The sequence below is a fragment of the Tribolium castaneum genome, chromosome 4 (genome assembly GCF_031307605.1).
Source record: "Tribolium castaneum strain GA2 chromosome 4, icTriCast1.1, whole genome shotgun sequence".
Lineage (NCBI taxonomy): Eukaryota > Metazoa > Arthropoda > Insecta > Coleoptera > Tenebrionidae > Tribolium > Tribolium castaneum.
This window is the reverse complement of record NC_087397.1, coordinates 9396392-9409133: the sequence shown is the minus strand read 5'-3', so window position 1 is coordinate 9409133 and position 12742 is coordinate 9396392. Positions and strand designations below refer to the sequence as shown.

Sequence of the window (12742 nt, the reverse complement as noted above, 5' to 3'; positions counted from 1 at the left end):
AATTGACGGAAACGTATTATGCGAAATGATTTATTGTTACAATGAATTTGCGGATTATTAAATTGCTGTTACAATAGAAAAATTAAATTAAATTTTCTAATCAACTCGAGTTCTACAAAATAGCTCAGCGTTTTACACTTTTTAGGGTAATTTCAAATTTCAATTATCAAATGCGTTACCGAGTTAATAATTAAGTAACAATTTTTACGGTGCAATTTTAGACGTAGATAATTGAGAGGAGAAAATTTTAGGGTTGTAACATAAATTAGTTTGTATTTGTTATTTTTTTTATAGATTGATTAGCCTCCAAAAGTGAGTACTAAAAGTGCTTTTCACTATATTTTAAAAACTAGTAGGCGCACAGAAGTCAGCGGTTGTTATTAAGCACTTAATGGTTCTCTCCATACTAGTTCATGTAATTTTTTCAGAATTTTTCTACCCTTCCTTATAATTAAATTGAACGCTAGATTATTCCATTAAAGGCTAAGTAAAATAATAAACACTAGATGAAAACAGTAAACTCTAAGGCCCATTATTTCAATGTCGGGTTAAATATAAACTTTTGGTTAAAAGCAAAAAACATATTCCCTACTTCGAAATAGCCTGACTCTTGAGTTAACTTATATTCTAACTCAAACCTAAGGTCGGAATTAAGATAATTCAAGAGTCAAACTAATTTATTTCAAGTGTCAGAAGCGACAGAAGAGTTTAGGTCAACTCCAAGTTATTTGACTCTAAAGTTAACTGACTATTAAAATAATAATTGCTAGGTAAAAGTAGTAAATGCTAGGTAAAAAATCGTAAACACTACGTAATAATAATAATAATCGCTATGTGAAAACAGAAAGCACTATAAAGGTTATTTATATTTAAGAAAAAAATATACCAATGTATCAAAATTCTATAATTTCTCGAGTTACTTAAATGTTTTCGAGCAACAAAATCTTAATAAAATTGTTGGTATCACTAAAATTACGTTTATTTAAATCTCTTAAGTTTTGCTTAATTATTGTTTAATACTCAGGGCATTTTTACAGATTTTTCATAAAAAAATAAACATGTAATAAATTTTTGCAGCTACTTGGTAGTAATCAATTAATTACTTAATTAAATTTAAATATAAGAAATCGTAGAACAATTTTGAAAAAAGAGAAAAATATAAATTATTGTTTAACATCAAACGCAGAATTCTGTGCGATTATCAGTTTTTGAGATACAGTAAAAATATAGTTTTGGTAGTAAAATTTCATTTCATTTAAAAAAATACTTTTCCAATTTTTATAAAATTTTGCATGCAGTTGTTTTTTATAGTTATTAACAATAAGAGTGTGAAAACACAAGCTTAAAGTTCGAGGGCTATCGTTATGCAACGAGCGTATGCGAGAACTTTCTTGCACGAGTGTGCAATTTTTTTATTGAAATATTTTAATTTATGGAAAGCGTGTTTTTAAAATAGTGAAAACACGTTGCCATTGGAAACATGTGTTAAAATAGTGTTTATAATCTAGGGGTCAGGTATTAAAAAGAAGGCTTAAAATGTTACCAAAAAAATAATTATTTCAAAGCTACAAATTTAAAGCCCATTCCATTTAGGATTTTTTGTCTCTTGTATTTTTTTGTAAAATGTACCGTTTTCGTGTAAAATAATAAAATCATTAGTAGAAAAAAATATGGGTCAATTTATTTTTAATGCTTAATCTGCGGTTAAAATATTTGCACACACTCGCAATATTTAAAAAATCGGTATCTGGTTGCTTTTGAATTTTGCTTTGGTTAATTAATGATAGGTACTTCCAAAAAAACATATTTTCAAAACAATATCTCGTCTATAACATTTTCTTTTTTTTCTGCGATTAACCATTGGCTTAGTTCAAGGACTAGATTAAGTAAGTGGAAATAAAGTGTTTTTAGGAAAAACCCATCTCAATGCGATGATTGTAACCAATTCTTGTTACACATCTTTCACAACAAAAACAAAACATTCATTCAAACATTTATTTAACTATAATAACAACATGGCAGTGACCTAACTTGAGCAATACAAAATAAAACAATAAAAATCAATTACCAATTCTTTCATTTATTAAAACGTTATATCCCACTCTTGACGTCGGAAAATTAGTGTGTGGAATTTCATGCGTTGTCTTATACCTGAAAAACCATTTTTACAAACATACCAAGTGTATGCACCCTAGTACCTGCTCATTATATCACTGATCATGGGTTTCAAAGTATCGAAACAAATAATATGAGACGGTAAAGTCCCATTAGCTGGATAATTCCTCCGTAGCCAAACACTAGGACTACTATAAAACTGATCAGCTTCGTCAACATAACTCCCACTAGTGTTATTAAAATTCGGCTCACACGTTAAAAATCTAGCAGTCACATTTACATGCAAGTGGCTGTACAAAGGTGTAGAATGGCAAGGCATTAAAAACAACAAATTCGTATTTTTCGGATCTTTTATCGCTATCTCTCGTAAAGGACCCATCACGTCTAAAGTACCACGCTGATGGACGTAGCCCAAATAATAGGACGGGCCCACATTTCCCACAAATAAAATTAACGCAACCGTCCACAGCATAACATTACTAGCTTTGCGACTCCAAACTGATAAAAATCGGGACGAAATAAATAACGCTATCGGTAGCAGAGGCAGCAAAAATCTGAATTCTTTATGCGGTAGAAAACTGTAAACTGTTAACGAGAAAACCACAGTACCAAGCAGGGCCAATTCGTTGGGGTGCACACTGCGGTGTTTTATTACGACAAGTGTGGCCAACACGAAGGGCAAAAAGTGGATTCCGAGAATTGCAGGGAAACCTGCAGATAAGTACCAAAACCAAGGCTGGGAGCCGTAATGTGTGCCCACATCTTGGATTATGTTAAATTTGAGGAACTCGTAAGGAGTTACGATAAAATATCCGTGAGAGAGACTGTCTAAAAGAATGGACGCGGCTAGTACTATAAGACTGATGGGAATGTAGCGCGTGATAATCAGAGATGAAATTTTATATTTGGTTATCATTAAATGATAAACGCAAAGTGGTGACCATATTACTGCAGCTGTGGGGCGTATTACTGAAAGTATGGCAACTATCCAAATAAATTTTAAATTTTCGTCTACAAAAGGCGAATTAGAACTGATTCAATAGCACTGGGTGGGCTAAAAATACATCGTTGCAAGTAAATTGATTTCCATATCGAAAATAAATAAAACTGTGTTTAGCAATTTTGTTACACATCCGTTCAAGACAAAAAAGATGATTGATTACATTATGTACCAAAGTAACGCACAAAATTCGTATCTTTGTTATAGATCATTAAAAAAAATCCTCGAACAAGTGACATTATAGCAACATTTATGGCGTCATTGGTTTGAAGTCATTTAATTTAAAAACTAAAATAATGAAATAAAATTAAACAAAAAAATTTTCACAATTATACACAAAAGACGTTTTCGCTATGCTCATCAAAAACATAATTTTTCATTTTCCAAATTCCCACCAAAGTACAGTTGAACAAAGTGAAAATGATGCCTCAAAGAACCAGTCCCTAATGTGATGATGATGACTAGATGTAGTGGTTTCAAGATAAATTCCTTTATGAGCCGTTTACGGAAAGCTAAATTAAATTGGCATTTATTTTGTATTGACAAACGTCAAGTTATATAAAAATGTATTTTTTTTAATAAAAAATCTAACAACCATGAAATATTTTAGCAAAAATGCCACGTTGGCGTTTACATAGTTTTGAAACAGACTATAATTTGTTTCGATGTCAAACCTAAAAAACACGTTTGAAATGTTACTAAATAAGCGTAAATAAGTCGGATCTGTTTAATAACAATAATTAGTTCGAATAATTACATTTTAAAAATTTCAGAAAACAAAAATAGGTAAGTTATTTATTTTTATAAATCATTTCAAAAATAATTGTTTTACATAAAACCAAGTTTAAAATAAAGAAAGCCTATTTCCTACAAAAATTATGTTACTTAATTTAGTATTGGAAAACAGATTATCAAAAAAATAATTACATTAATAATACTTTGTTATTTGTCAATTTATCTTATTAACGCATATTTTTTTAAGAAATAGTTTTTATTGAATTGTTTACTATTTAAAAAACTAAACATTTTCATTTAATTTAAAAATATTACAACTATCAAAAAACAATTTTTTTTCTGGTTAAATTAGATAAATAATTTTGTTGTGGCGTCATTTTCACTTTGTTCGACCGAACGTTATTTCCTATCTAGGGAAGAAAGGATTTTCCTCCCTCGGGAGGGAATATAACGTCCTTTTCTCCTTCATTTTCCTCCCTTGAGCGGAAATGACGGTTTGTTAAGAAATATTTAGAAGGTAGAAAACGCTATTTAGTTGAAGACGTCGAAAAAAATATGTATAACACTGGAGGAAAGCCCCTTTCGTAAATCTTTTTATTCAAAAGATACAATAATTATTTCTGACCAATTTTGTCCAAGCTAATAGTAATTACTGTAATAAAAAATGCGAATATAAATTTAATATTTTTTTAAATCAAAAATAAAACAAAAATATATGGCTTAAAATGTGTAAAGCTGTAAGTACTTTATAGTAAAAAAAAAAAACAAGTACCAAAACATATAGGTTTCAATACAAATTGCGTGTAGCAAATTTCGTGAAAATTTATTATTCCTCTAATTTTTAAACGGTGCAACATTTTGACACATATCTTTTCGTTACGCCTTGAGTAATCATCCCTTATAAAAAAATAACGCAAGAACAGAAAAATAAAGCCCTTCATATGTATTTAATCAACAATATCTTTTCACTTTTCTATTTTATTTTCTTCTTTCTTTGATTTTTTACTTAATTTTTTCCACTTGCTACAAAGATAAGAAGCATACAGCGTGTTTCACACAATTTTATTTATTTATTTAATTAGTATAACAAAAATATAAATGAAAATATTTATAAAAATACTTGAATATAAAAAATGTAATACAACAAAATCAAAGCAAAACAAGAAAACAAAAACAGGAAAATAAGTATGCAGTAAGAAATTTTTTTATTTATTTAAGTTTGTGCTATTCATGTGCTTACTTAAAATTAGGTAAGAAGAAAAAGCCTTTATTGTATTGTATTTATTGTAAATTAAAACTGCGATATTAAAAGTAAACTATCGCTTCCTTTTAACATATAAAATAAAAAATCGACCTATTTCAGATTTTTTTTAAGTGAACCGGAGTGAACCATAACAACATAACTCATAAAAGATATGAATTTTGTACGTAATAATGACACTGTCCGGAAAAATTCCAAAAATATTGAGCACGAAACACTAGTAATTTAAAATAACATGACGCAATTTTTTTTCTTTAATGAGCCTAAAAGTGCAAATTAGAAACAACTAAACAATCGTACGCGGCTTAAACTTCAAACTATTTCCGGATACTTTAGCCCACCCGCGAAATAACTAACCTTTGCCTTTCCCCAGCCAGGGAAATTTGGAAAGCGCTATCGTGCTCAAAGCACATTCAAAAGTGTTAATCAAGGTTCTTGATCCGGTGTAAAACCAAAACCACGACGTTGCAATGCTGAACACAGCCCATTTTTTTGCCCCACACCACTGGTAAAAACACAAATCGGCATAAGCGCTCAAAAGGGCTTGCAAAATACGTGGCCCGTAGATCTTGAAATTGCCACAAATTAAATGAAAGTTACAAAAATTGTATAATTACCAGTAATAAAGGATCGTCAAATTGCAAATACTTGAGCAAACTGTAAAAACAACTAAATATTAACGGATAAATGTAACTCCTGATTCCTGCACGCCACTCCCATGTGAGGTACCCATATCCAAAAGAAATACCATGGGCAACCTCCAGCGACTGCCAATATTCGTCAGGTACGAAGAAAGTTTGTACTAGAAATACTGAGGCAAGTCTTACGACCATAAAAATGCAAAGAACGTCCCAATTCTTCATTTTTCATCGGAAATTTTTACAAAAATGGTGAATGAGACACTGGACTTTACGGACACATTCTAATTCTAAAACTCCGATATTTTTGTCTCCGCGTATTTTTACCAAAATAAAATGTATAAATAACTCGGGAGACCACCTCCCGGTGTACTATTTAGGTTATGTTTGGGTCAGTTTGAGGTTAGAGTAGATTAGAAAAAATCGATTCCTAAATACAAAATGTTTGTTTAATATTGCTTACATCAAGCTTTGAAAAATGAGCTCGCGTTCATGCGTTAAAAAACGGATCAAAAGTTCGCTAACATTTTCATTGCTTCGGGCGACTTGGCGTCGGATTATTTGTTTTATTTCTTCTTTCGCCCCCTTGTCGGCCCCCCTAGTACCTATCCTTCTCTGTCTAGAATGTTTAATTCAGTGTTGCCAAACTAACTTCAAAATCAAAGTCGTAATAACTTACCCCATATGGGGAATAATGTCTAAAGTTATTTGGCCCCCTTGATTGGTCCATAAGTAGGTGATTTCCTCCAAAATGTCCACATTTATAATATAGTTCTGACGAACAGAAATATTATTTGTAATTATTCAATTTTCGAAAATTAAAAAAAAATAATTCTGACGAAATACTAACTTGAAATAAAATGTAATTAAAGGAGCCATGTTCCTGAATTTGCTGCATTAAAAACGGCACAAATTCCTCCTCTTGAGGCCAATCTAACTGAACTAGAGCCAAAATATGGCCAATGGCTAATTCGCTATAATTATGCTTATCCATATTTTCCTAAAAAAAATTAGTCAACTGGAAGCCTAGTCAAATAAACCTACTTTAATGCATCTGATGAGAAGTTTGATGAAATATTGAAGAACTGCAGTGAAAGTCAGTGGCAAATAATGTAAATGTCGCTGATTTCCTCCCACTATTAAAACATTACTTAAACTACCAACATTATTATTGGGTAGTAAAGGAATGGCCAATAAAATATGATCAAAACATGACTAAAAAAAATGTTGTTACAAAAATTATAAACTGGACTGTGAATAGGACATACCCTGTAATTCTTCTTCAAATACAAAATTCCTGCAATATTAATATACTTGATCAATAATAAATTCGTTTCGTTGATTTTCTGAAGGTACGTTAGAGCATCGTCATATTTTCCCTTATAAATTGCATAATCGATCACAAAACTCGTAAACAATGACTCCAACTTTAAGTAACTATTCAACATAAAAAATTCTACAAAGTGTAATTAGTTTTTACCAAACTGAAACCGACTTTACCTCTTTGAAAATGTTCAGATGCCTGAAATAAGTCCCAGCAGTTGACAGCCGTTAAAAAATTGCTATTAATATTTTTCAACTCTGGCTTTTCTACCGAAATATACGGAAACAGGAAGTCGTCATTTTTGCGTTTTTTACTCTTAGGTTCAGTGGCAGGGCTGGGCAAGCTAGGGTCTGAAGCATTTTGTTATTAATTGAACTTGAATTTAAGTGGGCAACACTGGTTTTTGTTTGAATTTGAATCATGGATACGGAGGACTGTAACTTAGGGAGACGAAACGAGATAGAAAATCGCACCAAAAAAAATAGTACGACAGAGTGAAAATGCCTTACTATTGAGAATGTGATGCTCTATGTGTATCTGTATTTTTTGTTTACTATGTGTTAATCGTTATACAAATAAAAGCATTTTTTCAAATTAATTGCTCTGAAAACTCAGACGGTAATAGAACAACTGCGCTCTCTGGCGACATTAACGGAACTATCGAAAACGAGAACGTTTTATTTATACCTCATTTCGTATCCTAACTTTTAAATATCCGTAGTCATGTCATTTTTTTAATTTAATTGAATCAAAGTAATTTAATTTTTTACCGAGAAAAGCCTCGACCAAAACAAAGGTATTTTGCGGTTGTCCCGGACTGGATTCAGGTGTGAGACTTGCCGAATATTCATGCAAACAATGAATAAAAAAAATTGACGAACAAAATAACAACTGCTTTTCGTCCAAATTATTCGCCCTTGTCTGGTAGTAACTGACGATTTTTTGCCAATAACTTTCTTTACTCCTGTAACAAGTGGTTAGAGACATTTTTAAAGAGTAAGAAACCAACCAATTGTTGTTAAAACTGATAAGATAAGGGTCCCATTCCATTTGTTTTCCAATGAACTCAACAACTGCAAACAATTTTTTCCAAGGATCTTCGATTTTTGACTCTGAATCTAACGAGACGGGGTTGAGACTCAATGAAGTGGAATAGAATTCCACTGATTTGTACAACAATTTCTGTAATATTTTCGGGGACAAGTCAATTTTTGCATTTTCACTTGCAAGCAATGGCAGTAATTCGCAAACTAGGAGTTTTCTGTAGGCATTGGAGGGATTAGTGCCGTCATGACTGTGCTTTTCCGCACTTAGTAGTGTATCAACAAGACGCGACTGTAAAATAAGACCCTTATTATGAAATTACAAAAATTGGCAAATACCCCATAGCTGGAAATTGCAGTTGGAAATCTTTGTAATAAGAGAAGGAGTAACCGGCAATGTTCCATCGTATCCTCACAATGGTCAGCGGTACACAACAGCAATTTATGTTGGACATCTAATCACAAAAATATTTTTATTTATAAAAAAAATTGGTTATCACCTGAAGAAATGTGTTTGAACATTTCGCATAAAAATTGCTTTTCAGGATCGTTGGTGTCACTTTCAGCCCTAAGTGCGGAAGTGACGTTTTCTATTTCCTTCCACAATTCTGGTTGTTGTTGAAACTTACCGATTCTACAACTTTACACCTAATAAATATTATTATGCACAATCACTTACAAATCACTGAAACATTTAGCGGCTTCTTTAACATGACCAGCGTTTTTTTCAATACAGTAAGCTTCAAACTATAATTTTGTGTAAGACAAATGTTTAAATAAATAAGATTTTAAATACCTGGACTCCAAAATTATTAGGGTACAGAGTTTTGGCTGTTATCATCCAGGCTTTAGCCGATAAAGGGTCCGTCTTAAGAGCCGATTTTGCCCTTTGAATGACATAATCTTCGTCAGAAATATCTACTTCCATCTCAAGATAAAAACTCAAGTGAAATTAAAAGACGAAATATTCACTCTTCTGTTGTTGTTATATTGTCAAAAGTTAGGTTAGAGGGTGGTGCTAGAGTTCAAATCGTCGAGCAAGAGTACATCAGAATTCCGGTGTCTGCGAAACCTTTTTGGAGAGTTTAATACATTTAAATGCAAGATACTAGCATTTGGTGTAAATAACAGACACATAGACAAATATTTACAAACCGAATTTGTTTAACAATGTCTACAAATAAATTAATATTATAAAGATTCCTAAAGGCGTCGTTATACAACCAGTTAAACAAGAAGCAACTTTAAACAGTATAAAAGCTCTGATAAAAATAAAGGATAAGGCACGTTAAGGTAAGAAAACTCAGAAGGTAAAAAGTCTTCTTATGGATACCTTCTGTTGTCCCCCTGAAGATGACCTTTCAAAATATAGTCGAAACACTTGTAGGAAATAAATTAATACCCCACAATAGGTACCCACCATAGTAAACAAAAATTATTGGTTAATTGAGAGATCAGTTTATTAATAAATTAATAAAACAGGTACCGCTTTATTAAAAAATAAAATAATTTCTATTTGTTTTTATGTTTTTATTAAAAGTAAAAAAATAATTTTAATAAAGAGGGAAACAACTCCCCTTAGGTGGCACTTTGTACTACCTATGTCTCGTAAAAAACTAATACTACAACTGAAAACTGAAAATTAAATATTTAAGAACTTAACAAATCAATATCCAGAACTTTCAAGACACTGTGATTGGTCTTCTGCGCCATATAAGGGGTTACAGGGATGTAGCAGATCAATTTTGAACTTGGCTGGTTCCAAGGGGGTTGTTGCGGGGTTCTTTCCCCTTCTATTACGAGTATGGTGTTCAGAAGTCGGGGTTGCGAAGTTGGAAAATCTTCAATCCATGTAGTAACTGGCTGTACACATGCCATTAGACATACAAAAAATACTATCCCTGAAAAGGTGTAAGCATACAAGAATCATAACTTTGCAGATGTGATTGAGAAATTTGGGAAAATGATCTAACACTGCTTATTTACTATGTACTTCTAAACTCTTCTACTGTTAATTAATTTATTTGTGAGATTGAAAGCAGACTCAAAAAATCGGAGCCAATTGTCATGTGAGGACATCTAATTTTAGGAGAGGATTTAGAGTGATAAAACTCTGTAATTCTTAAGTCCATTTATTATAAAAAAAGTTAGATTAATATTTAATGAATACAATAGATTATTTGTATAAATCAGTATCAAGGTACTACTTCTAACAAAAGTATGCCTTTTAAAAATATTAAATAAATGAGCTTATTAAAAGCAACAAAGTCGATTCAAAGTAAACGAATCAAAACTTACACTTCATGACTGGGCAGCTAGGGTTCTTCCAAGGGCTCTTCAAAATGCTTTAGGACGATGAATGAGAAGCGATGTTGATTTGAATAATCGGTGAGTGTTAATTGTTATAATTCTTGTCCCCTAAAATTTTAATTCACGTTATTTTTGAACACGTAATCACACTCTTCAAAGTAGTTTAATAATAAAAAACTAATAAAACTAAAAAGTTAAAGTTCCAAACCGGAACAATGAATAACATGTATTTTTGGTAGATTCTCCATTGAAATGTTACGGAGCCAGTTACTCTTGGATGGGTTAATTTTTGTGCAGTCAAGATTAAAGTATTAATGATTTTAGTTATAAACAAATATTTGATAAATGTACTAAAACTAGGTCTATTATAAACGAGTAAATAAATCAAGAAATTAAAAGTCCAAATAATAGTCCAAATAATTAGCAATGAAAACTGTTGAAACACTCGGATTCAGAAAAAATAACACTTACAGTTCATTTTCCAAAAGGGGACTGGTAGCTTCAATTTCACAAGTCTTATCAGTTATCACCAAGAATTAAAACTTCACGAACTGTCACGTACCATGATTTCAATTCACTTCAATTAGCGACGTTACATTCAGAAGTATTAATTCGGAATTATTGGCCGCTTGTTTTATAACCAAATTTGTCCCTCTTTTGTTATCAATTTACCACATGTTAATAACTAATTTATGACTCTGTTTTCGGGATCTAGCATATTTCCATGAACTAGCCGTAACCTATTGTGAAATTATCCACGATGACGAGGAACTATCTTTGTTTCAAGTGACAATTTTGGAAATTTTCATAATGAGTTTAAATTTTTATCAATAATTTATTATTTTGTTTTTCTGGTAATTGCTTTTTTTTTAATCTAATTGTCGCCCGTCATACTTAATTAAATCTTAAACACTGAATATCAAGTTAATCGATCATTTCTCTCCTTAGCACAAAACTATTCGATTCATGAAATAATTTGAGTTTGAAATTTTATCAATTATTCTAAGTCTAACACAAATTATCTTAAATCGAATTGTAGCTCTAAAGTTTTAAAGTCCATTACACTAAATCGATAATTCCACAAAAAATAAGTGTTATTCTAAATATGTATAAATAGATAAACCGAACAAAATTTCGAGTCACTTCACTTTTCCAAGTCCAATAAACTAAACGAAAATCACAGATCGCTGGACTTATATTGAAAAATTAAATAGGTAAACAAATTTCAGAGTTCGCTCGACTTGTTTTAAGTCCAATAAATTAAAAAACTGAATAAAAATCAGAAATCGATCGACTTTTCTAAGTCCAATAAACTAAATAAATTGAATAAAAATAAGAGATCGCTTGACTTTTCGGAGTGTAAAAAAAATAACAAAAATTAGAGACCGCCCGGTTTTTCTAAGTTAATAAACTAAATAAATCGTACCAAAGGCGGAGATCGCCTAACTTTTCTAAGTCCAATAAAGTAAACAAACACATCCATTTTTAGAATAAAACTTACAATTCATCTCAAAAAGACGGCTTCTGAATTTTAGCAGAATCTTCAGCAAAAATTGGACAACTTCTTCATGGACTGCGGCACAAACTGACGCAGTGACACCACTTGTTAAACTGAGAGATCGCATAGTATGAAATTTAAACCCTTATTTATATATCTACCATTCTTTCTCACATACGTGTTGAACATGCTATTTTTGGAATGATTCTACTACACCGTTTTGTTATCACCCTTTTGTGGTATGAGTTTAAATCACAATTTAGCAAGAGCTAAGTAATATAAGGATTTATTCCTAAATTCCTAAAATTCCTCCTCTTAGTAAAGGAGATAATGCGTTCTCTTTCTCTGTATCAGGGGATGAACCTGACCGTGGTTAATTTGGTTAAAATCATTTTAATTTGATACATAGGAATAAATTTAATTAAAATACCATGAAAGAATACATCAAGTTCGACATAAATACGAATAGTGATTGCTTTTTGTAAATGTACAGAATTGGTTTAAAATATTAATTTCACACACAAAAATTGACCATATTATGCAGAATATTTGAATCTTATGTTAAACAATAATTATAAGCTCATTTTATAGACGCAATTATAAACATGTCATTCTTTACAGCTAAGTAAATAAGAAATGTTTGAACATTACAAGATAATATAAGTTGATTTCTGCACAGATTAATGGATCAAATATTCTAATTTTTATAATACAAATAACTTTAATTTTTCTGGGAGATAATGGTATCAATGACGACACAATAACATTTATCTCTTAAAAATAAAAAAAGGTTAAAAAGAGGTCAAAAAGGGCACAAA

General features: G+C 31.1%; 2 protein-coding genes and 1 long non-coding RNA gene across 3 annotated transcripts; all 3 read right to left on the bottom strand.

The window, feature by feature from the left end:
- Window positions 1-1980: 1980 nt before the first annotated feature.
- Window positions 1981-6116, bottom strand: PIG-B (Phosphatidylinositol glycan anchor biosynthesis class B). Its single transcript, NM_001167756.1, is given in 4 exon segments — window positions 1981-2151; window positions 2199-3126; window positions 5469-5679; window positions 5729-6116. Coding segments are annotated over 4 exon segments (1476 nt in total). The 5' UTR covers window positions 5975-6116; the 3' UTR covers window positions 1981-2060.
- Window positions 6117-6176: 60 nt separating this feature from the next.
- On the bottom strand, window positions 6177-9156 carry IntS10 (Integrator 10). The gene is made up of 12 exons (XM_008203097.3): window positions 8913-9156; window positions 8796-8863; window positions 8617-8750; window positions 8456-8571; window positions 8083-8408; window positions 7844-8037; window positions 7250-7423; window positions 7018-7205; window positions 6794-6964; window positions 6600-6749; window positions 6429-6523; window positions 6177-6368 (listed from the first exon to the last, which is right to left on the bottom strand). The coding sequence occupies exons 1-12, from the start codon at window positions 9042-9044 to the stop codon at window positions 6209-6211; spliced, it is 1908 nt and encodes a 635-aa protein (XP_008201319.1). The 5' UTR covers window positions 9045-9156; the 3' UTR covers window positions 6177-6208.
- Window positions 9157-9631: 475 nt separating this feature from the next.
- Window positions 9632-11498, bottom strand: LOC103315150 (uncharacterized). The gene is made up of 3 exons (XR_511822.3): window positions 10898-11498; window positions 10415-10534; window positions 9632-10017 (listed from the first exon to the last, which is right to left on the bottom strand). It is a non-coding gene; the product is annotated as an uncharacterized LOC103315150 (long non-coding RNA).
- Window positions 11499-12742: the final 1244 nt, after the last annotated feature.